This window comes from Chaetodon auriga, chromosome 17 (genome assembly GCF_051107435.1).
Source record: "Chaetodon auriga isolate fChaAug3 chromosome 17, fChaAug3.hap1, whole genome shotgun sequence".
Lineage (NCBI taxonomy): Eukaryota > Metazoa > Chordata > Actinopteri > Chaetodontiformes > Chaetodontidae > Chaetodon > Chaetodon auriga.
This window is the reverse complement of record NC_135090.1, coordinates 8761962-8789940: the sequence shown is the minus strand read 5'-3', so window position 1 is coordinate 8789940 and position 27979 is coordinate 8761962. Positions and strand designations below refer to the sequence as shown.

Below are 27979 nucleotides of genomic sequence, written 5' to 3'. Positions count from 1 at the left end.
CCGTAAATGGAGGAAGAAACAAGTAGCTTACCTATGCAAGAGGGCTGTGTGCCACTCCAGGTGCCATCATATTGACAATATCTCCTGGTAGAACCCACCAAGATGAGGGGAGGGTAGCAGGAGAAGGAGACAGAGGAGAGATAGGTGAACCCTCGGTCCTCCCTCCTCCCCTGGGCTGGCATCCCCGGGTCTCCACAGAACACAGCTACAGATGAAAGACGAGGGAAATGTGAGGTCAGCCCGAAACATGTTACACATACTTAGAGAAATGTCAGAAAGGTATCAGTGACATGGAATGAGGCATTCCAGCATGGTTCCACGTACGGAAACATTGGGGTTTCTCTCCACTCCAGTTGCCGCTTCCCTGGCATGTTAACACAGTGGGGAGGGAGAGCTGGTAACCTTGGTTGCAGGAGTAGCTGATGCTTGAGCCCCATGTGAAGTCTGTACCGACAACCTGTCCATTAGGGATGGTAGGTGGTGGACCACAGACGATCGCTACAGGGAGAGAAAGAGGAATTACAGGACCACATGGATTCTGCATCCTCGTTTAAATCGTTTTATGTGTTCCAGTCCGGGTAAGTATAGGTTCTTCTGTGACAACAATATCTTTAACACTCATTCTAGCCCTCCATAATCACGTATTTTCATTCACATCATCCTACAAAACTTTACCTTTGCAGAGAGGTTTGGTGCCATTCCAGGTGCGGTCCTTGGTGCAGATGAGAGTTGAAGCCCTGTCAGCATCCATGGTGAAACCAGGAGAACACTGGAAACTGACCGTGTGGTTGTAGGTGAAATCATTGCCCAACCTCACCCCATTGGCTGGAACTCCAGGGTCACCACAGTTGATTACTGCAGAATCAAAACAAGACAAAGAAGTAAGAACAAATGAAAAGAGGTAATACAATGAAGACAGAAGTAGTGGAACATGATGACAGAGATGAAGAAGAAGTTCATTTGGGCGAAGGAAATGTTGGAAAAGTACAGTTCGCTGCCCCATCACGTCTGAGCTAATTTATTTGATGACTTTATTTATTTTACATTTGATTGTACTCGGTAAAGCAAATCAATATCACACAGTTAGGATGAAATACAATCAAGTAAACAAACTGTTTAAAATCACACGCCAGATGGAGTCTCAGAGTTAATGAACTGTTATATGCACTTGACCCAAGCAGTTCACCTCCCAAACAAAACTTAACAATCTAAGAAGCAGCATTGCTGATGTGTCTTTACAGGTAATTAGCACTTCATCCATTTATACACAACCGCTTGGATAACGATAATAATAAGAAATGCTAAAATTATTATATATGCTTAAAAATATCACTTACATCTATGCAACTGATCTTCAATCACCATCACAGACAGCGTGACTTCATGCATTCTGCATATCTGAAAGACCTGTCCTTGTACTTCGTCTCCACTTCAGAGCTTTTAGAGTAGAAAAAGACTAAGTATTGTGATAAATCTCGTACAGTAGCTTCCTAATGCTCCAAAAAGGAACCACATCTCTCCTTGATTATACTTTTACATCCTGCAGGGAAAACAGGGTGATTGAGTAACAACAGTGAGACATCCACTATGTGACTCAGCAACATCGGGGCTCAGCTGCTGTAAATGTCCAAGATAGAAAATCCAGGGCATGAAAGGACAACTTGTGCTAAAAGTTGCCTTGGGACAAGAAGGCATTATTAAATGCATATGACCAACATTCCAGTGAAATTCCCAGTAGGGTGGGGAAACTGGGTCTCCTAGAGGTGTAGTGTTTCCCCTTGACTGAGCAAGCATTTATATTTCCCACTGGGCTGGTAAGAGTGTGTCACCATGAGCCACAGTGTCAATCTAGGAGTGTGGATCCAGAAACTGAGATGCAGTGAGAAAACTTCTGTTGCATAAGGGTATTCTTACAGTGTCACTGGCAAGTAGCCCATGGCTTTGAGACTGCCGGTGCTAAACAAAATGCTTAAACAAGTGTAAATTTCTGTTACATTACACAAGTTCAAAAGGAAATAGGAGACGACCAAACCACCTCTGTCAAGTAAATCCATATTTCGCATACAATTTTCTCAGATCAATAGAAATCATTCAACTAAAACTGCTTTCCTCTCGTCCATCGCCCACCAAAGATGTTCCACCGAAGTGTGTCAACATGTACCCTTTCATTCCTATGGATTACCAAGGTCTGAAATCCATAATGGTGCTGCTTAGTGTTTATCCTCTCCATTCAGAAGAACTAGTTCTCTTAGTGACCTCTATTTGCCAGGGTCTCTTGGCTCTGTACAGCAGCTGCGTATCTTTTGTGAAGCATGACGATAAAGGGCTGTCAGTCAGGAGTGGGCCATGCCTCAAACTCATTTTCTCCTACTGAGCCAAGGATCCACGAGTCATTCATCACTTAGAAAATGTCTGACTAGTTCGACTTAGATGTGGTCATGCATTTCTTGTATAACGCAGAATACTTTGCATTATATTACCTATTTAATCTGTGTTCCCCTTCTCGACAAGGCCTGGATATGTGTTCTGTAACTATTCAACTACTGTTTAAGTACAAATAAAGATGCGGGAAGTACTACACATATACTCTTAGGTTCGTTCTCTGTGAGAGCTGTTAATTACCAGAGCACTCAGGCATGTTGCCAGTCCAGGTCCCGTTAACGGTGCAGTGCCGGGTCAGCAGGCCAGTGGAGTAGTAGCCCTCCCTGCAAGCATACGTAATGGATCTGGAAAATGTTAGACCATCATGAATCAGGATCTGGGCATTCCGTGGAGTTCCTGGGTTTCCACAGGAGATCACTAAAAATAAAAAATAAAAACAAAGAGAGAGAGAGAGAAAGAGAAGAAAAGGATTAGGTAGTATTCATTTACAGAACAAATCCTAAGTGACCAGAGGAGAAAGTGTGAGTTAGTTATGCAAAAACACTTCTTTAACCCCATTTCAAAACTGTGTAAGACATAAATAAAACAGTGTCATGTCATGATTAGCTAATCGTTTGAGACATATTCTCAACTGAATACAGTGCAAAGACAATATATTTCATGTTCTCCCTCATCAACTTCATTGATTTTTGTAAATATATGCTTACTCTGATTTTGATGTAGCAACGTGTTTAAAACAAGTTGGGACAAGAGCAACAACAGACTGGGTAAGTTGTGGAATGCTCAGTGTATTGTTAGAAGACTTTACAAGTAATAAAATGTGGGTTTTCTACAATTTTCCTTTTATATTCCTTCATGTGTATGATATGCGTTTCCCTTTCCCTCTGTTCTTCATCCACCCACCCAACCACCACCCATCATCATCTTCCCCCGCGTCCAACTTCATAAGTAACTTTGATGGACACATCCTTTGCTCTGAAAGTCCCTTGGTGTCTGACCGGCCGCCAGGAACGGCTCTGTTCATTACAGTCTCCAGCTTGCCCCGGGCCCTCAGAGCCCCGTGGGCTTCGCCCTCCCGTAATGACCAGATGTGGCCTGGCCCTTGAAGTCTGTGCCAACCAAGAACAGGTGGGCAACCTCGGCTAGTGGGCATACCACGCACCAGAGAGGGAAGGAAGCAGCGTGAGGCATGGGAGAGAGGTGGTGGTGGCGTGCAGAGAGGGGATTGTATGTGAGTGTGTGTTTGTGTGTGTGTGTGTGTGTGTGTGTGAAGGGTGTTAAGAGCACAGGTAAAAACAGTCTGGGAGACAAGATGAAGCCTCTGGAAATAACACAGTGTATACAAGGATGGGGAAAGAAAAGGGCTATGTCTTCACAGAGCGGAAGAAGAGGGGCTGGAAAAAGAAATACAATATAAGTGCGGAGAAAACTTGAAGGTAGAAAAGTGCAAGTGCAAGTTTTTGGATGGTTTCATTATTTTGGTGTTTCTGGGAGATGGGTAAAACCCTTGGACACAACCTTGGGGCTGCTCACGCAATATCAAAAAAGCAGGCTGGAACATACGCAAACCCCCACTGATACCATGAAGAACTGCACTTCTTTCATTGTTTTTAACATTGTTTGTAACTTTTGTGTCCAATTTCTTCATAGGTGTAGGGCATTAAGACCCGGATCTACCAAACAGACACTTCACATTCAGGCCATTAGCTTTTTCAGGTGTTGGCAGCAGACTGGATGCTGTGTTACACAAGGGCAAAAATGAAAAGCCCTATGATGTTAAATCAATCAAGAAATCATTCTGTTATGCCCCCACATAAAACGCATGCAAATTTGCAATGTGTCTTTCATTCCATTTGCAAAGGCAGCAGCTAATTACACAATCAGTGACTGTTACTACATGATTAGCCACAATCTCTGAGTGAAGGAAAGCTTAAAATGTGCAATTCACTGGTGGGATTTGTTGTGATCGGCTAGCACCGAAAAGGCATAAAAATATGAAGATGATGAAATATAAATACTCATTAGCAAAGTAACCATATTCTAAAACATTCACTAATGCCACAATTAACTTAAAATGAGGAAAACGATGAGTGTCTATTAGCCCTGAAATTCTAACAAAAATCTATGCAAGCAAATGTTTGTAAAACTAATGCCGTTGAAGTAATTAAACCAACTTCTGAGGAAAGACAGAAGAAGGGGAATGAAAAGTTAAAGATAAAAAGAACTACAAGTTACTGAATGTAGATGTGTTATATATGTCTATAGTGCATTAGAGGTTCAGTGAACATCATAACTATCCAGCTGGCCTGTTCTACAAGATGGTCAAATATCGTGTTCACTCATTACTGTTCTTCAGAAGTCCATCAAAACCAACCATCCATTCATTTTCCACCAGTTAAGTTTAGGTTGCAGTGGTAGCAATTTAATCAGTAACCCACACATGATTTTTCCCAGCAATGTCCTCCAGCTCCTCATAAGAAATCCCAGGGCATTCGCAGGCCATATGGGATATGTAATCTCTCCATAGTCTTCTGGGTCTGCTCCAGGGTCTCCAGTTGGACGTGTCCAGAATACTTCCACAGTACATACGGGACGGTATCCTGATATGATTCCCGAACAACATCACCTGGTTGCTTTCAATGCAAAAGAGCAGCTGTTCAACTGCAAGCTCTTCCTTGAAATGCAAGCTGCTCACTCTGTCCCTAAAGGGTTTTCCTCTTTTGCTCACTACCCAAAGCTCATAACCACAGGTGACAGCTGGAACCTAAATTGACAGCTAAATTGAGAGCTTTACCTCTGAGCTCAGCTCTGTCTTCACCATAAATTGGTGGATGCCACACCAATCTATATTGATCTTATTTTAAGCTCACTTCACCAGACCCAAGGATTTATACACTTCTTCACTTGCAACATTGAGATTCTGTCTAAAAAACAAAAATCGCAAGCAGAATCTCTGATAACATACAGGTTTGTGGAGTACAACACTCACAATGTGAACATACTTGACTTACCTCCAAGTACAGTATGTACACGGCTCCAGCTAAGGTTATATAAGGTTACCAGATAGCCACAAGCAATGATCTCAGTACTTGTATTTCCACAGCTATCGCCACAGGACGTTGACTTTGTCCAACTACACGAAACTCATGTAGATTAGAGCCAGAACTCCCATGACCCCTCCAGTATCTGTGTGAGGGTGAAGGGATGAAGAGAGGAGGCTGAAATCCATTTTTATGCCCCTGAAACCAAAGCCTGACAATTGGCCGGAGTCTCCTTCCAAGCACATTGGCAAAAACTGTCTGAGCAGTGTGATCCTCTGTATAAATGGGATCCACCATCGCCTTCAACCAGTCTATGTTTGTCAGAGAAGAAAAAAAAGGCACACACTGTAAATACATGTACTTATTACTTACCATGGCACTCAGGTTGGGTGCCGAGCCAGGTCCCATTGGTCAGGCAAGATCTCTCTGGCGAACCCTTCAGCATATAGCCAGGCTCACAGCTAAAGCGGACAACACTGCTCACTGTAAACTCTTCTCCGAGACGGATACCGTGCACAGGAACGCCTGGATCTCCACACAGCCCAGCAGACTCGCCTGGAAAAGATAAAACATATTTAACACACCCAAGAAATGTACTCTCCACATGGGTGATGTTTTCATATTAAAGCATAGAATAGAAGCAAAGAATAATTACATTAGATTAGAACATGAAAACAGACCCCTTCTCCCACCCGACTGCCATCCAACAGGAAAATAACACTCCCCTTCCTCCCTAACCAGTGACTAGCTTCCCAAATACATCAAGTTTCATTATATCGATTTGTTCAACATGCCGAAAATGTGCACTATGAGGTGATTTTTCTTTTCTACGACCCAACATGTACTTTGCACCTTGCTTGATAATTCCATACAATCCATTTAAAACAATCACAAACCATTTAGAACTGCTGTGTGCTGCTCTCGCTCCTCATTTAACAAGGCGCTGGTCAACATCACTTTAACAGTGCATAGCTAAGAAAGTCAGGCAAATCTGTATAAAAAGGTTAGGTTTATTGGCCGTTGACGGAACACTAGCAGTCCCTGGAGATATATATAAATGTCATGAATTGTGACATTAAACTGTCAGCATGCTATTTCACTGTCGGCTTGTGGGTGTCTGTGTGTCCGCCAGTTTGTGTGTTGCTGTCACATCTTTGTGAATGTGCTTGAATTTGTGCCTTTGTACATTTGCATGTGTGGACGCCCCCCCAGGCGTGTGTTTTAGGTATACTAGACGTTGTGAAGCAAATCGCTGGGAGCGAGCATGGGGCCTGATCTCTTTAAAGTGCTTCATAACCCAGCTGAGGTGTGGGCGTCTCTGTTCCTTAGTCTGATATGAGCAGATTAAAACAGTTTTATGGAGGACATTCTCTTTGCCCTTGAGCTCCATCTTTGGTCCACCTACTTCGCTCGTTACCTGCTAACAGCTGCCACCCAAACTATTTATTTGTTGGCCTGGTATTATGAGGTCATCGGTGTGACTGGGTGCCGATATTACATCTGAATTAATCAAGTATTACGAGCAGGAAGCTAGACAGAGGATGAGAAAAGGGGCGACACCAGCACAAAGTCTGCAGCACTGAAGATTGAATGCGCTGGTTCCAATCTTTTAATTAATTGAAGTTGATCTTGAACATTAAGATACAACACTTTCACAAAATAGGGTTATTTTCAGTTTTATCCTTCTGAACCGTCACACTGTCAATCTGGGTGTTGTTTTGCGTACCGGAGCAGTGTGGCGGCGAGCCGCTCCACTGGCCGTCCAGCTGGCACATTCGCGTCGTGTTGCCAATGATGGTACGCTGGCCGATGCAGCTGTAGCGGATGACTGAGCCTACTGTCCGACGGTCACCTGAGATCTGGGCGTAGGGAGGCATGCTGGGGCGGTCGCACAGCACCACTGTCCAATCAGATGAGAGAAAGAAACCAATGAACACATGGAGCTGCCATAAGGCCAACGTTAAACAAGTAATACATGCGTAACATATTGAATATACTGCGTTGAAACTATGATGTGTAATAACGTTGAGTGACATTGGATTCATGTTTGTTAGCACTGCATTTCACAGTCAGACCACAGTTTATAAAACAAAACAAAACAAACAAAAAAAAACCTTCTTTCCAACCAATTAAGAAACTTAATTCTGTCAGAATGCTTCGTCACTTTATCAAACTGAGGCCTGTTTTGATTACAAATGCAAAACGTGATATCCTACTCTGCAGGGAAGTAAACCCAGTTGGGCTGAAATGGGTTTGGGTGGTTATTCAATTACTGGCAACAATTATGATAATCAATGAATCATTTAAGCCTGTTTAAGCTAAACTGCTCCTGGAATGTGATAAATCTGCTGCTTTTCTTTGTTTTATGATATACTTTTAACATCTTTGGGTGTTGGACTGTTGGTTGGACAAAATAAGATAAAATAAGCTGAAAAGGACAACAACCGATCTCTGTTTAATGCAAATACGTTTTAAATAACGATTTTCTGGGGGGTGGAGTGGTGGGTGTTTCCACAGTTTTACCTCCCCTTCTTTAAGTATATACAAAAAACATACATGCAGCAGCAGTTAAAACCAAGCCCTGAGGTACTCACACAGGCACTTGGGCAGGGAGCGATCCCAGGTACCGTCCCCCTGGCAGGATATGGAGCTGGTGCCCAGCAGGTAGTAGCCCGGGTTACAGCGGTATGACACAGTGGTCTGGAAGCTGTAGCGATGTGGCCCGCTGGGCAGTACCTGCCTGATGCTGTTTTCTACATGGCCCGGCTCTGTGCAGTTCACAACTGGAGAAGAGGATGCAGAGGTGGGGAATAGAGTAAAGGAGCCAGAGAGAAACATATCATGTGTAAGCATTTAAGGTTCAGTTTAAGTAATTATTTAACCTGGAAGTGTGATTTAATGTTAGAACATCTTTTCTTTGACAATTACATTCAAAATGCTCCTGGCAAGAAAGACAAGCAGGGAGGTCTTTTTGTCTTATTACAATAATACACTATACATCTTATTATAGATATACAGGGAACATGCTCATTTTACAAGCAGCGATATTTCTGCTGCTTTCACTCTCTCTCTGTCCATTCCTTTCCTCATCTACTACTTCCACCCATCCAGCATCCATCCATCCATCCACCCCAATCCAAATGAAGTAGCAGGCACACTCCGGAAATAAACATTTGCTTCATTAGAGCCAGTCTCCTGCTGGCCGCCGTGGTGCAGAGATGGTGATGGATGGGGAGCTCACAGGAGAAGAGGCACCATGTCAGTTTAGCACCAGATGGAGAGAGTTAGGGAAGGGGGGAATGAGGGATGAGTGAGGAGCGAGGGACAGCGAGGGGGGTGCTGTACAGAGTTAGAGAGGAAGGGGCCCTGATGGTGCAGAATATATTAAAATTCATGACAGCATGTCAAGCTACGACTGCTACCAGCACCATTTCATCTTGAGACTCTCAGAAACAAGACACAAACCAAAACCTCACACTGCCTCAACAAAGTCAGAGCAAACTGAGTAACAGTTGCTGTCTTGTTTATACTGTGAACCACAGCTAAATGTGTACTATGATGCCAAAACTCTAATGGCTTCTAAAACGCTGTCTGGGAGTGCCCATACAGCCATTATGCCCCAGTTTGCCTTGCCAGTCTTGCCCCATGAGCGTGCCTTTGCCACAGCCAAAATGAACCCATTGTATGCTAATGTACCTAAAAGCTCGCTCATTTTCATGCTCCCAAGCTGGCCAGCACAGCTAAATCACCCCCCAAATACCTATTATAATGTATTCCTTCCAGTAGAGTGCTGACCCGTGGTGCCATCATTTACAACTTACCGCATAATAACACTACAAAGTGTATTTGAAGCAGTGGAGCTGCTACAGCACGAGACTTTCCAAGCTCGGAAATTCAGCTTTGAAAAAAATGTGCTCGGGCAACGTGGGCTCAAAAGCGATCCAACACTCATCTAAAAACGACTGACCTCCTGGTAAATTTGTGTGTGTGGCCCAGTGGGTAGGGAGAGAGGAAGCAGGAGGATGAAAGCAACAGAAGAATAAAAGTGAGAGGGGGAAAAAGGGCTGAGGTAATTCATCTCTGTTCCACTCAGAAGTGGGGACCCCGGTCACCCTCTCCTCCTCTTGGCCTCCTGCCAAGTAACGACCCTGTAAGTGGAGTGTCAGAGTGCGTTCTTTTTTTTTTTTTTTTTTGTCCTGTGCCTCTTGCCTTTTCACGCTGAAAGACAAATAAACACACACGAGTCATCCGAAGGCGGTGTTCAGGCTCTGTGGTGTGACTCAAATTGGCGGTGATTAGAGAGGGATAGGACACTGGCAGGGCCGGCAGTGCTCTCCTGCTCCCTGTGTTATTGACGGAGCCTACCGACTCTTGCAGTTACAGTCTGGACAGTGGAAATCATTACCTTTGTCTGACTGACTCCTTGCCCACCCTCACCTTCTTTTCCTGTCTTCTGTATCTATCTGGTGCTCTCTCTCTCCCCCTGAAAGAAAAGCCGCTGGTTCGGCTTAGCTACGGCTAAGGTGAGATGGATGAAGCAGATGTCATCCCAGCACTTATGCGCTCCAACTCAGGGGAGGAAGCACACGGCAGACAGCAGAGCACACCTCACCGAACATGTCTCGAATGCTGTAATTAAGGTGATAAATCTGATTGACAAAAAGACCTCTAAGCTACTTATGTATCAACATCAACAGTGAGGATAACATGCCATCAAAACTCACGCCCACACCCACCCACACACACACACACACACACACACACACACACACTCCGAGGCTCATACAAAATGCAACTCCGAATCAGCATCTGCATGGAAACAAGGCCAATGCAAATATCATGTCACTACTGGAGTGGAGAGATTTAAGGCGTATGTCTGGGAGAAAATCTCACCTGCTTATGCATGCAGCAGCCACATGCACTTCTCCCTTCTTTTTTTTTTTAACAGCTGAAGAACGGTTCCTGTGAGACTTGTAACCTCCTCATCCCTTCATAGATGTCTAAAAAAAAAAGGCCAAATCCTTTCTCTCCTCATTTAAAACAAACTCATAAGTCAATCCGTCACTGGTTCTGTCACTGCCTTGTCACATTCAGGGCCCGACCTTGCGAGCGCCCTTTCTGTGCCTGTCACAAAGCCCTCAGTTAGTGGAGACTTAGAGACAGACGTGGGTGCCGAGATACATCGCTTGTCGCAAAAACACTGCCAAATTAAAAGTCCTTGCCTTGCTTATTCAAAGCAGAGCAGGGTACTTCTTATTCTGAGCAAAAGCTGGAATGCGAATCTCCAAAGGCTGCTGTCTTTCATACAAGCTCAAGGACCCTGTGATTGTTTTTGGCTGTCTCTGCATGGTTATCAACCAAGTTTGCTTCCCTGACAGACAGGTTAGCCTTTGGGTGCAGCAGAGGTAGTTAGGCTAAGAGGAAATAACATCAATTGCAAATATTATCCAGAACCTCCACGGACCACGTGGGTAGGACCGTGGTAATTAAATAATCCAGGCTTCTCTTTGGTTTTTCATTTCAATTTCCCCTAATATGCATCGTTTAAACTCTTCCTCCCTCCAGGTGTCTCTGTGCTTCATCTCCGCTCTCTCTGTGATTGGGGTCATCTGCGGTCACAGACGATATGACCTTGCACAACACGATAGGTAATTTAATACCTACCCACACAAATGGATGAGAACACGAGAAGAGCCACAGCCCCACAGGCGTGAGTATGTGGAAACGAACACACTGTTTGACAGTGTCCTCACTGATATCAGTCACTTATTTAGCTCTCAAATTACTCAGCATAATACAACTACCAACAATACCAAATGGCTATGTTAACCCGATACATTGTTCATGTAGCTGTGCTGTGATCATAACATGCATTTGGACATTGTGCTTGTATTTGTATAAGATGTATGCACATACAAATTTTTGAAATTATAGAGGTGTCAGGAGAAAATAATTTGATAAATTGTTCTCTCATATTACTAATTTGTTCGCTCACTTGACAAATTGCACAAGTGTTTGGCCTGAAATTGCTTCTGTTTTTTTTTTGTAAAAAAGAAAAAAAAAAAAAAGGATTAGGAACTTCAGCAATCTTCCAACAGTGCTGTTTTTTAAATTAATCCATTTATCCATTGACTGATAAGCTTTGAGAACTACTTGACACTTACTTTTACACCTGGGGAGGGCGTTGCTCCACTGCCCATTGGCCTGGCAGATAGATTTTACAGCTCCCTGCAGAACGTATCCGGTATTGCATACAAAGCGCACAGCGTCATTTAAGTTGAACTGGGTTCCTTGGGTCATGCCGAAGGTGGGGTTGCCAGGATGACCACATGTGATGGCTGGGAAAACCAAAGGAGAAAGAAAATCATGGTTACACATACGCAGAGCAATTCTAATGTAATCTGAGGGTTTTACATCAAACTCCTGAACAAGGTAATATCACAGCAACAACAAAGCTGTGCTGCTACAACACAGAATGTAGTTATTGATCCAAACTAACTAAAGCCGCAGGCATAGAGGAATACAGTGTTTTAATTTGGATAAATGACCCCATCTCTGAAAACTTCATGGTAAAAACAACATTTTCATGTTGTGAGAAAAAAGTGGTTCATACAGTTTATTTTACACGGGAGCTTGTCTAAGAGCTTGCTGTAAAAATGTTCAATAACAGGAATTAATGATGATCAGTACCAGACAGCTCAGCTCTAATCACACTAAGTCGGCGGTCGGTATCAGACCTAAACTAGCCTGATAAGAAAATCCCTGGGTAATTTACGTCAGCGCTTGTTACAAATCGCCGATCAGCAACCCCATTAATTTGAGAAAAAGGCAGCTTTGTTGTTCTGAGGTTTTGTTTATGTTAGCCACATAGCTTACCAGTGGTCCTAGCAGAAAATGTTTTCTGAAGCCTGTCTCCATTCAGCTGAGCAGTTTAGATGTCCTCAACTAAACACTTTACCACCCACAGCTTTATTGATAACTGATTGTTGTCTGGGGGCACTTACGGACACAGACAGGAGTGCGTCCTGACCAGCGGTGATCCTGTTCACAGATTCGCACCGACACCCCGATGAGACGAAATCCTGGGTTACACTGATACACAACGCTGCCTCGATAGTTATAATTCTCCCCGATGATCTGTCCATTCACTATGGGCTCCGGGGTGCCACAGTGGCCAGCTAGAGATGAATGAAGAAGAAGAAGGGAGTCAGCGTCTAACAGAGGTGATTTTGAGTAACTTTTGAGGCAAATTGCAAGACTTTATCAAATTCCAATAATTTTTGGGTGTTTCAAATCTCACCTAGACACTGGACCTGTGTTCCACTCCAAAGTCCATTGGACATGCACTCTCGCACCCGAGAGCCCACCAAGGTATATCCAGTGTTGCAGGAGAAAATGGCAGTGGCTCCATACACTGTCAGTGTTCCAATCTTGTTGCCATTTGGTGGAGTTCCAAGGTCCCCACAGGAGATGACTGAAATTGGAAAACAATGTCATATACTGCAAATGACCCATACAGTCAAAGTATAATCAACGATATTCATTTGTTCTGCTTGGAACATGGTTTTGTTTGGTTTTCATCTATTTTGTTTTGGTTACAACATTTGTACCTATTTACTTATGGTCTATTCTTAATATCACAGTGGAATAAAGACACATTTGAATGCAATTATTTTTTATGCTTGACAAATTGCTTTGTTTCTGAGAGAGAAATTTCCATTTCTTAGTGCGAATGAGAGTATAAACTTTAGAAACTGAAGGAAAATGAAACAATGAGATGTGCAGTTTACACTTACTCTCGCAGACCGGGCGTGGATCTGGGTAGTTCCAGGTGCTGTTGGCCTGGCAGCGAATGACCCTTTGACCCCTGTAGTAATATCCCGGGTCACAAATGAGCATCATTATGGCGTCATATTGGTTTTGAGTTCCATAGATCAGCCTCCATCTCCCATGTTCCACAGCAGAGTGGCCAATGTCGGGGCAGGTCACAGCTGGAAGGTCAGAGGGTAAACAGACATAATTACATCAAATATCTACTGGAGTTTGGAACCGTTTTAATATCAAACCTGAAAGGAATGTCTGGAAGGCAACTAAATAAACTGACAATAAGAGAAATACTCACGAACACATATGGGTGGAGCCTCAATGGGGGTCCACCTCCCAGATTCCTGACAGATCACTGAGGTGGTGACAGGCCCGGCGAGCCGAAATCCAGGATTACATTGATACGTGGCTCTGGCTCCCAGAGAGAAGTCCTGGCCCACGATACTACCATTGACTGGAGGCACTGGCATCCCACAGGACATGACTACAAGGGAAAGAGGGATGCAGAGGGGGTGGTTGGAGTGAAAGCACAGGTAGAAAAGTATATTTTAATAACCATCTTTGTACGCAGAGTGCCTAGCTCACAATAGGCTTCTTGTACAAACACACTCCCAGAGCCAACATTGATGTGCAGCAAACATTAGCTCGGGCTGCCATCTGCACAATAGTAAACAACCAAGTCTAGAGAGAGCACATGCAATTCATGTGGAGATTACCCCTGGCGCAGCCTTGACCAGACAACGAATGGCTGCTCTCTATTATTGCCTCAGCAGATACTGTTAATATATCTAATATGTTTATTTTCAAATAGAAATATGTTAAAATGTTGACAATGTGTCAGTCTCAGTTGGAAGAAACTGCTATTGTTGATTCTGATCACTGAAAACATTAGCACAGTGACAAGCAGATAAACGCGAGTGTAACCTCCAAGACTCCAAGAAACGATTCAGCTCAGGTACAACCAAATATGATTAATCTGATGCAGTGTTGTCTTCAAAGCAATTCTGAGGCATGGCAATGTGAGCTTCCTTGAAGCACGCCTAAGGCTGAGGGGTTGTTGGTGATGGCACACTGTCAGCTGAAATCACACTTTGAGCAAAGCAAATGGATTCAGTGATCGCTTTTTCAATCAACTTAAATCAGAATGACTGAACTTATAAAATACATTTGCTACAAAAATGTCTTCTTTCACTCAGTGTGCCAGTTGAGATATGAGTGTTCAAATCTTGTTTTCTTTGCACAGTTTTGAGGTTCATTTCATCACTTCTGACAAGTGGGACTACACGCAGAACGAGCTCAGTCACGAAATGTATGAGACATGACGAAATGTGACTTAATTGAAGAGATTTTTTTGTATATGTTGATTTGCATTTGCAATGAGAAATTATCCTGCCCCAGATAATTTTACCAAGCAGCTTTGTCTCACTTAAATTAAGAAAAATAACACAATCTAGTCTATTCAATTTCTGTATCTATGTATTTCATCCTTCCTCATGACCTGCTGCTGTGATGGGACCTCACCTTGGCAGAGTGGCACAGGTGCATTCCACTGGTGGATTCCCTGTGCCGTCCGGGTGCACGTGGCACTGCTCTGGCCAATAAGCCGGAAGCCCTGGTCACAGCTGAAACGCAGGGTGCTGCCCAGCTTAGTGCCTGTCAGACTGTGCACTGTGCCATTCACAGGGTTGTTTGGAGGGCTGCAGTAGGCCGCTATGGAAAAAAAAAAAAAAAAAAAGGTAAAGATATAAATATGCATGCCGGTAAAATTGAGTGCAACAAGCATAAAAACCCAATAATGATGCAGGATGATGCAAGTTGTTGTTGAGGAGGTGAAGGATTAATGTGCCTTCAATAGCGTAGAGGCCCAGATCTCTTTTGCATCTGTCTTCTCCGCCCGGCGTGGTAAAGTAGGATATGTATTAATACACGCGCAACAATACAATCTCTTTAAACTGCAGAGTAGAGACAAGGGAAATTGATTAAAGGAAACTAATGTTCTACAAAGCGAAACAGGAGTTTGTCAGCGGCAGCAGAGGAGGATCATAAAAGTGATGGATACATTATAGCAGGAACAAAGTATCTGTTTTTGTTTGTTGGCTAAATTGGTGGTTGCAATAATCATTTATCTTCCCAAATGGTGTCTGCAACAGGTCCATGGTTCCCAAAGAATGAGGACTCAGGCCTTAACTGCATTATGCAGATCTGTCAATAATGTGACATCACTACACACCTGCTGGGGAAGAAAAAAAGAGCACGTATTGTGAAAACATATTGTGATGCAACGGAACGTATATATACAGAAAATGGTATTCATTGTGGGGAGAGATTAGGATGGAAGTGGACCATGGACGCAAAAAAGCGTATTATCCATTATGCTTAATCACTGTGACCACTTTACAGTCCTATAAAAATGCAAATTCCGAATCAAACTACTCACATGTGGCAGTGGTACTAGCCTCTATTTCAAGGCAGGGGGAAATTTTAGCATCGCACAATCAGAAAAAAAAAAAAAACTCTCTCACAGTATAAAAACTTAAAGCCATGTCAGCTACGTAATATGCATTCAGCATTTATGAGATGCTGCTGTCTCACACAAATTGCTCCAGCGAGACAGAGAGTGTGAGACCTTTCAAGTGAGCTGACAAACCATTTTGTGGCACTGAAGAGATAAAGACAGATTTCTTTGTGGAACATGACACTGAGGTTCACTAAGAAAGATGTTAGATTTCTTAGTAGATGATATGCAGTAGGTGTACTTCAGGCTTTGGTTGTCCCGTGAAGTGTAGCATTCAAGTTTGTCCTCTTTAAATCATCAAGGGATAAATCCTCATTAACGTCACCCACTGATGGTTACATGGGTAAGGAAGAGAAAAGCCAGTGTTTAAATCCAATGATATGTGATATGCCGGCTGAGCCACTTTATGTTCCTTGGCAAGGCCTTCTCCTGTCAGTCACGGTGACTCGCGGCTCCCCAGTTCAATTCTTCACTTCTATCTGTGTCTAACTCATTTGCCACTCTTTCTGTGTTCTTTGCGCCTTCACCCTCTCTGCCTGTTACAGCATGAGGCTTGTCTCACTGCAATCAGCCCTGCAGCTCAGAGGAATCAGATCTACATTGGCAGGTGACTCGATTGGAATAGATAATAGAGAAGAGGAGGAGGAGGAGAAAGAGGGAGGGAGGGAAGAAGATGGTGATACACGCAAAGGGAGGGACATATAAGCATAGAGAATCACGTCTAAATGAGGTGGTAGAGAAATGGATGGAGAGAAAGAATGAAAAACAGAGATGGGGAGTTGCTAGAGGAGATGTCTGCAAGTTGTTGATGGAAGACTGGCCCATGGAGACAAAAGATGAATTGATGAAGAACACAGCCGAGTACATGGATCTGCCCGTGCCATCTGTTTCTTCCTCCCCACCAAGGTACTACAGAAGGCAACTCCATATTGACCGTGGCAACTTGTGGGTTCTCAGCCATCACTTGGTCCTTCTGTCATTTTTGCCTGCTATGGCAAAATTCACGGTGGCTAAGAAAAACAAAGTAAAATAGGCACAAGAAAACAAAAGCGCAGAGAAACGACAGAACATCCGGTTGGGGAGACGGAGAACTCCACTGAGAGGAGGAGAGAGACGATTAGTCAATCTGGCTGAGTGGTGTTGATGCAGAACGGAGGGAGCCTTTTAAATATTTACACAGTCATAATTCACAGCGAGTTATGCAGGTGTCGTACACCAACAGATCCTTCATGGGAGCAGGACAAAACAGAAGAATAATAAGCAATACGAGAAACAGCGTTCGCTAATTCCCAGGCCTGTGCTGCACAGCGAGGAGCGCTGCAGATGCCTGCCGCCCCCGTTGGGTTGTCATGGAGATGGGTCATATTTCTAGCTATTTCGGCTGCAGTTGGCAGCCCAAATCTTGGTCTTGTTGACACAGTAAACCAAAGGCACCTCTGCTGAGATCGATGTACAACAAAGTCCAGATGTAACAAAGACAAACATTAATTTCTTCCCGTAAATCAATTCGACATGGACCACAGAATGAAATTTTATGGAAAAAAAAAACCCCAACCTGTTGCTTCAGGCTAGTGCACGCCTGCTCTTGACTCACCTGAGTAGCGTATGCGAAAGCCTTTGTGGCTAGTAGTGTGATCGAAGGACCAGTGCAGGTAGACTTTGTTACTGGAGCTGGTGATGCTCAGTGGGCTGGAATAGTTACCACTGAGGGTAATCAGGAGAGGGCTCTGTCTGGATGGGCCTGGGTTAAGAGAGACAATTATTAAAAGGAATCTTTGAAAGTCTCACAAATTTGTGCAAAAAGAATAATTTGATAGCATTTTCCCCGTGAATGCAAATTGATAGAACACAATATAATGTATTAACAAAGTCTGAATTTTGAAATGAATATAATTTCCCCCAAGTCATGGCCTTTGAGTGATTGTGCATTTTGTTCCACTTGTGGTAAAATCAAAATTTGCTCAGCTGCTAATTGTGGAGGAAAAAAAAAAAAAAAAAAGGGAGGTTTCTTTCCATAATTGGCTTGGCACCCTCAAGGTTAGAAAATGTCTGTTCTCCTCCACTCCGCAGCAGACAAAAGGCACTAATCAGGGATACTAGTGTGTACCACCGCCATTTTCTCGGAGCAGCCTGGCAGAGTTGCTGACTGTGCCTCTAATCACATGCAAATGCACAAGACAGATGTAGATGTTCTGTCACTATGAAGGGGAGCCTGGTGTGATTTTCTCTTAGTAGAAGAAAGCTTTGTTAGGGACGGTAAATTCAGCTGTCTGCCTCATTTTAGCCTTGAATTGTGGATATTTGGCCGAAGAAGAGTGGGGGGGGGGGGTGTCATAAGGACGTTGGGTCAATAGACGACTGATTAGTACATACAGTGGGCATCACCCGGACCAGGAATGTTAGAAGTTGCTCAGTTAATTGCTTTACTGCTGAAAGCTGAAAATGATCATAATGCAGCTAAATGACATGACACTGACTGTCGGTATGCGTCTGATCAGTTGCAGCGACTCACCATCAAAGATCTCCAGCTCATCAAACTGACGGCTGGTCTGGAAGTGTTCTATAGTGAAGGTGATGTTGTAGGAAGGCTCCACTTTGACCACCCAGGAGCAGGACTCAAAGTGGGGGAAACCGCTGCCTGGTGACTGGCTCATGATGACACCCGTGGAAGCTGTGAGTATCTCATTCATGGGACAAGTCACTGTTGAGAGAAATAAAGAAGAAAGGAATTCATTTGAATGATAGGAATAATGGTTTGCTTATGTATTGCTGTTTTGTGTTGGTTTCATAATTGCACACAACTTCTAATGGTTCATCCTGTTTAGCGCATTTAATTTACCTTGAAGCACAAATTGGATTGGTTAGATCCATACTGTTGTTGGAGGGCAACTCAATGTGACTAAAAGCATTGCTAACCTAATTGTCATTCTGGTCCCGATGCTGTCGCAGGAAACAAATCTGTCCACGCTAAGTCAGTCCAGGAAACGGCTTATACATTATATAATATTACTGAGTTGCCATGAGCATATTGCCTCCTCTTTGCTCTTTGTCAGCATTTGACAAATGTGATGTTAACTTGGCGGCTGACGCTCACATCTGCCTTGAAGCCCTATTGCTGTGGCACGTCTGGGCGGACCACATCCATCCGCTCATTCCACCCCCTGCCACTGGTGTTCTTGTGGGACATCTCCATGACACACTTTGACATTTTCTAGTGGTTTCGGTCTGTATTATCAGACGTTAGACAGCATTCCTTGCGTCTTTGTTGCAAAGCTGTGAAGCCAACCTCTTAATCTGCCAGAGCTGTCTGCATACACAGTGGAACCCCCAAAAAACAAGCTGCAACATGAAAAGGACACCAATGCTGCAACGATGGTACAATGCAACTGCTACAGAGTCTTCTTCCTTCCTATTGTTTTTGCTGCTCACCTAATGGGGCTGAGTGCTGAAGAGGCAGTCTTCACAGAGTGTCAAATAATCTTTCCACAGCAGAGAAGACTCTCTCTTGTTTGCTTGTGATTGCTTTATTTATTTATTTATTTATTTATTGTTTTTGACTTAATAAGATACCATAAACCTACATACCTACAAGTAAATCTTCTCTCTTGTGGAATTAACTGCTTTCCACTGTATATCACAAACAATCTTAAGGGCCCATTTTGGCATGCATAAAATTTTGAACTGTTTTAACACTGAAGCCGTGCTGGAACTCGACCCCACAGCTTGTTACAATTAACAAAAGGCCATTTCAAACTCAGAGGAAAATCATAGATTTACCTCGTTAAACACCAGCCAGAGGCTTTAATTACAATCATAGCACAAATCAAGAAACACAAACACCATAAGATGCTGCAAATGTGATTAAAACACTTCAAAGTGTGGCCAGGTACTTTTCACATGCGCATACATTTTGTGCGCAAGCGTTTGTCAACCAAGTGTGGCAGAAAATTTCGCTGGGGGTGTAAATGCCCCAGTTGTGTGCTGCGATTTGAATACTCGAGCCTGTTCTGCCTTAGGGTGAGCAACACTTGGCACTACCAGGTCCTTCATTGCAGTGGTGAAATATTGAATGCTCTGAATCGCATTCTAGCAGCGCCTCCTTTGTGGGACAATGTGTATGTGGGTAAACACTTGTTTTTGTGTACGAGGATGGGTCGCATGCTTGTGTCAACACACTGCTGTGTGTGTGTGTGCGTGTGTGTGCGTGTGTGTCTTGGCTTGTTCTCCTCTGTGTGTTTATAAGGAAAGCGATTACTAAATCCGCATGAAAAAAATATGGCAGACAGCCTGAGTTAAACAGCATTTGCAAATGATTCTTAGCATTTGTTCTACCTTGCTTGGTGGGTCAACTGGCTGCTTTTTTTTTTTTTTTTGCCTCACCAAACTTAATATCCGGTAAGCTTTCCCTCACAGAAAGGCATGTTAACATGAGGCATGTTCCTGTCAAATAACTTTGCCACAACTTTTTGCTATTCATCGCATTGGGATTGGTTGCACGTCCAAACCAAATGTTGCCACAAGGAGGATGAAACAAATACTGTAAATGCTTCCAGAGGTCAATAAACTGTATATTTGGGGCTCTTTATGCCTTTATTACACAGCTGGCAGCATACAGATCACAAGCAATGAGGGGAGAGAAAGATGGGGAATGCCATGTAACAAAGGCCCTTAGCTGGAATCAAACCCCTCGGCCAGCAGGGTGCCTCAAGAAACAGTAGCTGTTTCACAATGGCATACTGTGTTTGCATATACAGGAAGCTAAGTGGGATAATATAGCGATTGTACTAATGCAAAACATTAAAGGAACATTTTGCAAATCCTTATGGGTTTAAAATGCTGTTTGGGAGATGCATCTCAGACAATTTCTGCAGTATGTCCAATGGTACATACTATAACAAGAGTACCAGCATGTTGTAAACGAAATCTACAAAGTACTCCTAGCATCCAACTTTGGAAGCAGAAATGACAGTAATCTATTCTCATCCAAAATTCTTAGAAGACATTCACCAAGCCTGTGAAATCATTTACAACCCCAAGCACCTCAGCGGATGTGAGTCAAAAGGCTTAAATCCATCACTGATAGTGAAACTGATTGCACCTGGAAGTAGCATATAAAATCTAAGTGCGAAGTTCATTAAACAATCAATTCTCTGAGGATGAGATGTGTGCTGTCAGTGACCTTTCAGAAAGCTCCAACGTGTCTTCAAAACTGCTTTCGGCTCGACTTGGAGCTGATGGAAAGAGACAGGCAGGGGCTCTTATCTATAGGCTGCTACTTATTAAACTAATCCACTTTGAAATGAAGCATCACTCTGTTTGGCTGTAAACAAAAGGGTATTAGGGGACAAATCTGACAGCTGGAAAAAAAAAAAAAAAAAAAGCAGCTTCAACACACAAGGTGAGATCAGCACTGATAGGCCTCAAAATGAAATTTCACTTTAATGAGACAAGGAATGGAATAAGCTGGTAGCAGGAATGGCAATCTATGAGACATCCCTTCTGTTTGTGTATAAATTGCTCATGGTATGCAACAGCTTCACAATTTAAAAGTAGACAAGCACAGAGGCTCACACATCTGCATTCAGACAGTACGTGCTCTCCAGTGTCCAAGTATGGACGCACATGTGCATTAATCCTCAATGTAACAATCTTGTAGTGCTGCAGTGCTGTTGGGTTGCCTATACTCATGTTAGTATTTAATTAGCATAAGCTGAGGAGCGATAACAAGCTGATTGAAGGGGATGGGCCACAACACAAGCATTAGCCTGGATCAGGACCTAACAACTCTGAGATGTCGGGGATGACAATGAAGATATGAAAAAGGGGAAGCTGTAATCCATTATGCAGGACCGAAAGAAGGGGGCTAGGGCAAAAAAATTATCTGGGGAACAAATAGGGAGATGGAGTCAGAGAGGCGAGGAAGGCAGAAAGGACAGAGTGGGATGAAGAAAGCTAGCTAGCTGGGAAACTAATGTGATGGGTGATTATGCAGGTTTTAACCAGAAATCCGTCTGGGGGATAAACACAGGGATTTTGACTCATCACAGCTCATTGTGTTTCATTAATGAATTCAAGCAACACTTTGTACAGATGCTGTTGCTGTGTGCATGCGATGTTGGATCTCCCTGTGGTCTCAGCAGACAACAGATGTAGTTAAGGGCTGTGGGTCCAGTACAGCCCTGTTTGCTCAAAAAGCAGGCAAATCAAATACTGTATAAACCAACCGGTTGCTCCAATGGCAAGAATTACCCATCTGCCATCGTGACTGGTGACAATCCTCTGGATTAAATAGTGTTGGGAGAAAGGAAAAGACAGACAGAGAGAGCTATAGATAGACACCTGTGTTTGACAATACATTGCACTTTGGTTTTGTGTTTTGAACCATCCTCAGAGAAGGGCAAAAAAGGAAAAGAAAAAAAGAACGGGGAATAAAGGGTACATATGTTACGTAAGAACAGAGTCAATGAGTCAGGGGAGGGAAGTGGCGAGGAGGGGAGGAGGGAGTGCAGACGGAGGGAATGCAGAGGATGAGAGAGGATATCGGCGCCAAGGGGCAAGCAGCACTGCAGAACCAGCTGTAGGCTCCAGTGCTGCTCTCTGGAAGACTTTCACAATGACAACATCCACTGCCGTGTAACCCAGACACATGCTAGACCGGTGTATGTGTTTATACAGTATATGTGTGAGTGTGCCATTAAGTGTGTGTGTGTGTGTTTGGGGGTGGGGGGTGGGGGCAGCTAGACGTGCGGGGAGGGCTGTGCTTGTCAGAGCTAGAAGTGGTGATTTGATAGGTGCAGCTGCAGCCGGCATGTCCCCTGCATTTCAATGAGCTGTGCACTTCGTCTCTTCACTGCCCTCCAACTATGTCTCTCCCTATCTCTCTTTCTCGCCTCGCTTTTTAACTCCTGTCCTGCTCTGACTTACTTGCCATCCTTCTGCTCATTTAGGAGTCTCTCCTCCATCTTTTCTGGACTGATTTGGTCTTTTTCGAGGATCCTGCTCATTGAGAGTAATCTCAAACTGGTCTCTTCCTATCCGTTTATCTTTGACGCTCCCCTCTCCCCGTCCAATCTTCTTCTCTTCCCTCACACGAGCATCTCCTCGCGACTTCCTCATACTCAATTCCTGACTCCTTCAGTCTTCCTAATCTGTGGCTCTCCTCTCCATCACCCTGGTCTGTGTCTCTGCAGATCAAGTGGCAGTTTGCAGGAGGGGGTACGATGGAGCTGTTTGTCCCCGGTATAATGTGTTTTCTCCACAGAACAACACACAGAGCAATTAACGGGCCACTAATGTCACGAGCACAAGCGCAGATTCACAGCTGAAATGCACCCGCAAACTGCAAGTAGATGTGTTCAACTGTCACCGACTTTTACTTACATTCTCAAAACAACACACAGATTTGTTTAGCTTAGCGAGGCAAAGCTGTGCACAAAGCATGATGTTTTCGAAATTCAAATGCAAGCCAATATCTGCGGATGCTTTCACCTCCGCATGTTACAGCGACAGTGAAGAGTTAGCAGCCAAACGGCATGATTCCATAGAGGGAAAAATAAATACACACAAAGGATTTCCGGATTTCCCCTTTTCTTTTTTTTTAATCTCACTTGAATTTTGACACTTTGAGTCTCCTCTGTTGTGCCTCTCACTGGGTGTCCAGGGTTCTTTGTTCCACATCTTCATTATCAGCCCACACATAGCTTCTCTTCCCCTTTCATTGCCCTCTTTTTGTTGCCTTACTCTTTTATCTCCCTCCCTTTTTCACCTCATGCTGAGAGCGTTTGTACATTTTTCCTAGTTAGTACTCCAAATTAGCTGCATTTATGAAATTCTCCCTCGTCCACCTCGCAACACACAAAGTGATACACAAAGCAGGCAGACGAAAAAAAACCTTGGTATTTTAAAAAATAAAGCAAGAGCATGAAAGATATAGGATGCTTTTATGATATTTTGGAGTGGAGAAAAACAGCCAGACCCCTCTGTGCACCCAGTCTCCTGCCTGGAAGAAGCGTATCGCACATGACATACAGTATTATGATGATGCTGTGAGTTGGGTACACTGCGCTCATTGATTCCTCTGGGAGGATGATATCTCGGCATGTAGAGCACACTACAGCAGCCACCCTCAGCCTCATGGGAGCCAAGTATCATCCGCAGAGATGCCAAACTGATATGTGGCTGTGGCTCCATGACTACAGGCAGAGAGATCCCTATGGGATCCAGAACTACGGTAAACTCAAACTAGCGCATGAGTCTATGATTAGAGCAAAGTGATATTGGCTACCTTTAACCCTGCTGAGATTAAACTCACACAGAAACCCTTTAGCCTGCATACTGATTTATTTATGAAACAATAACTATTTTAGAGAAGTAGTAGCTACTCTTTTTGTTTAATATCTTTTAGTAACATTTAATAGCAGCACCTATTCCTTCTGTGGTGGTGCACTGTGCTGCTGGAGTGTTTCGGACTTTTAAAGACCCTCGCTTTTATGACCATGTCATCTGCGTTTGCTGCTATCAGCTGAAATTTATTTCCAAAGGAGATGTTCAGCAATAGAGATTTCATGTGTTCAACCCTCAGGCAATAACTCACCATCACAAGAGGGCGGAGGCCCCTCAAACTCCAAATGTGTCCCCAACCGGCAGGTCAGGATGCTGTTTCCACTTAACTGGTAGCCTGGAAGACATCGGTAGCGCACTATATCACCTAAACAGAGAGAGATAGAGATGAATGAAGGAGAGGTATAGTCAGTGACAGATCAGAGATAGTGGCAACACTCCATATGATCGGCACAAGTCAAAACGTTTTCATACGCCAAACAGCGCTCCTTAGTCAGGATACTGGATATGACACAAGTAAGTGATCCATTGTGTGGCTCAGTGAAAGAAAAAGTTAACAGTGGAAAAAGCTCCATAATAAATCCCCACTGGGAATCCTATAGATGAAACACTATGTCAGTGTTGCTGCCTTTGTGTCTCTGAATAATAACGAGTCGAGGAGGTATGCAAATAAACAGATAAGGAGAAATAATCTCCATTGTCTTCTACGGGAGAGAATGAGAGCACCTGCCTCAAATCCCTCCGGCTTTCTGGTTATTTTGTCATAATCATTCATTTATACTGCTGCCTGGGTTATGTCGTGGGTGTGAGTCTGCATTCAGTATCATTGCCTTATGGGATGTGTAGTCAATATCAGAGTCAGTGAACCTGAGGCAATGCAAACTGAGAGTGGGATTAACCCTTTATGAAAGCAACAATTCCTCAAGTCAGGACGGGACCAACGTCTAATACACAAAAGTCAGCAGTGCCTGGACAGCAGTGATTGTGTTTGCATGTGTTTCCAACCTACCAATTTTAAACTCTTTGCTTGCCATCAGGATCTCTGCGTTGGGAATGATGGGAGGAGGCAGGCAGAACTGCAGTCTGTAAGCTTTATTGAGAGCATCACAGACATGTCAGGACTCAAACACAGAATAACTGGTAGAAATAAGGCTCAGGTGAGACGAGTAATGTACATACCTTGATAGCTGATACGAAACAGTCCACCCTTCTCCGTGTTACTACGGAAACGTATCAGCACCTGATTGGATGTGCTACTGGGCGGGTCATTGGGCTCTCCATCAGTGAACACTCCCAGTTTCCTGGCTGTCTCCTGTGGACCATCCCTAAAGGGACAAAAAGGTCACAGGTCACAGACGATTACTTCAAATGTACAGACACACTGGAGTAAAGTGATGATAATTAACCATGGGGATTTTCAGTAGTCTCTGCTCAAATGTTCGCTCTGTCTCTACCCAGAGAGCATCTCGAGGCACTATGACGCATATCTGTGAGAAAACCAAACAAAGCCACATGCCAGATTATTGTCGAGCAGCTTCCAGTCGCAGAGTACAACCAAGCTGCTCACTTCATCATACCCAAAGCAATTACTCTGGGCTGCTCAGGATGATTATGTTGAAATAAGGTAAAAATTACAGATAAGCGTGAAATGACAGGTCTGGATTGCGCCGTTCCCCCTAACTGCCATCCAATGGGAGTGTCTCTGGAAGCTGTGGCCCAGCCTTGGCAGTCCCCTGGCGTGGGCATGGCCGATTAAGCCAGCTCCCAGATTCCTGCCACAACCATTCAGCTTAAAAACCATCTGTCTTTGGCTGTCAGACTGGGCATGGGAGATTACAAGCAGCTCTGGAAACGGCTGGCTAGGGACTCTGCCTGACAGCACTCTGGCCAAGCCGCCATTACGGGGCCCATTTCCTTGGCTCAGTAGTTCAGTGGATAGATACACAGCGGTGGTAACTGGAAACTGGGGAACATGATAGTCCCCATCTTGGCTCTGCAAGAGCTTGCTGGGAAAGATCAACACAGCAGGGGCCGTTTACAGAAGAGCAACAATATGATAGAAAGCGGACATTTTGGCTCACTTAAGTCATGTTGACTTAGTGACATAAACTCTCCACCAACTAAAGAAACTTCACACACATTTCTATAAGCAGCCCTCTCCCTGAAAAATAGATGTCACCCCACACCATGTGGACTTTTCATGTGGTCGTCAAGTTGCCAGGTTGGCTGGCATTCAGATCTCCGGTCTCACTGAGAGCTGGGACCTTTGGAGCTAGTCTCAGGGAGAGGGGATCAACCGGGACTGGCAACCATCATGCATGCAAAATCCTGTCTTTGGATGCACATATGGCAAACCCAGCCGTGCATTATGGAGGTGATGAAAGGAAGCTTTACCCCTCGATACTCAGCCAGGCAAAAAGACATACACCTTCCACATAAATGTTGTGACACAAACATTAACACACTACACAGGAGCACACACACATTTCCACCAGCCAAAACCTTCCTCTCTCTTCACGAACACACACATTTTTTTTAAGAGGTGGAGACTGTATTTCACCAACTGCTCTTATTGGTTCTCCATGGCTGATTGCATTCATTACATGTTCGTGTTATGTGACATGAGGAGAGCAATAATGACACGAGAAAAGAAAGAGGAGTGGGCTTTTAATCTGCATTTTTCTTTGTTCCACATGTGGTGGGAGGCCATACTGTACTTGTTAGTTAGAAAACAAGCCGCAGAGTCACATACAGAGAGAATGAATGTGAATGAAAAGAGAAGAGGGGGCAGAGGAATTAAAGATTAGTTAACTGGAACCTGATTCAGTTTTGCCCAGCAGTGCAGCAGAGGTGGATATGGGAAGAAAAAAAGCTGGAGGTGTAACAGGTTGAAAAGTAGGAGGTGGTGAAGAGGAGCTGAAAGAGGGGATTGAAAGAAAAGGCAGTGTAGAGGTGGTGATGACAACGAGGAAATGGAATTGTAAAGTAAATGAATAAACATGACACCATGTCAATGACACTTAAGAGTGTGAAGGACAGAGCTCAACATTTTGTTGAGATGGCCTGGACTTGTTGCTCCGAGTATTACTTAGAAACCTGTTGAAAACATAATTCTAGCATCAGATATTCTAAGGTACGAAATATCCAAAATGATTCATCAAAAGCATTTCAATGGAAAGAGTCATTTCTTACCACACGGTGATGAAGTCATGCGGCCCATGAACCTGAAGCAGGGTGAAGTTGAGTTTGATGCCAAAGCCAGGAGCCACGGTGATCAGCCAGGAGCAGTCAGCTGAGCTCGGGTACTCCTCCGGGTAACCCGGCGAGAAGATGGTCCCATTGTCTGATGTGATGTTCCCACCACAAGGCACTGAAGGCGGGAGGGGAAATGGAGAAAAAGAGGCAGAGTATATATATATCATTGGACCAGGAATACAAGGGACAGATCCATAATTCAGCTGCAATTGGTGAAAAAATGGAATTTTTCATCCCCCTCTTCTTCTGCCTCCCTTCTCAGTGTCTCTCTCCCCCTCTCCTTCACTCTTCGTCTGGTGCCCAGGCGCTTGTCTGAGCTAAAGATTAGCCAGTAAAGCCTGTTAGCAAGTGGGGACTTGGATGGAGTGTTTTGCTAAGATAAGGCCTCAACCCCTTTCCCACTGGGGGTGAAGAGAGAGAGAGAGAGAGAGTGTGGAAATGAGGCGAGGGGGTTAGTGTGGACTGGACTTTTGAGTTGTGTGTACATGTACAGTATGTGTGTGAGGAGTGGATAGGCATGTGTGTGTAAACCTGTGTGTGTTTGTGTGTTTGAGTGACAGGAAAGGTGAAAATAGGAAGTGAAAACATCATTACCTAACAAGTCCACACATGCCTGACACCC

The 27979-nt window shown here is 43.9% G+C and overlaps 1 protein-coding gene across 1 annotated transcript in view; it reads right to left on the bottom strand.

Annotated features, from left to right (window-relative positions):
• csmd2 (CUB and Sushi multiple domains 2) overlaps positions 1-27979 on the bottom strand; it is a 224963-nt gene that overhangs the window by 14893 nt on the left and 182091 nt on the right. Inside the window, exons 44-62 of the mRNA XM_076753709.1 lie at positions 27295-27472; positions 25282-25427; positions 25112-25192; positions 24356-24469; positions 18275-18463; positions 17357-17503; positions 14769-14957; positions 13546-13731; positions 13220-13414; positions 12724-12897; positions 12428-12601; positions 11588-11761; positions 8018-8206; positions 7150-7323; positions 5796-5978; positions 2623-2799; positions 676-855; positions 325-498; positions 32-205 (exon numbers count right to left, since the gene is read on the bottom strand). Coding sequence (XP_076609824.1) covers positions 32-205; positions 325-498; positions 676-855; positions 2623-2799; positions 5796-5978; positions 7150-7323; positions 8018-8206; positions 11588-11761; positions 12428-12601; positions 12724-12897; positions 13220-13414; positions 13546-13731; positions 14769-14957; positions 17357-17503; positions 18275-18463; positions 24356-24469; positions 25112-25192; positions 25282-25427; positions 27295-27472 — 3198 coding nt within the window. The remainder of the gene's footprint in view (positions 1-31; positions 206-324; positions 499-675; positions 856-2622; positions 2800-5795; positions 5979-7149; positions 7324-8017; positions 8207-11587; positions 11762-12427; positions 12602-12723; positions 12898-13219; positions 13415-13545; positions 13732-14768; positions 14958-17356; positions 17504-18274; positions 18464-24355; positions 24470-25111; positions 25193-25281; positions 25428-27294; positions 27473-27979) is intronic.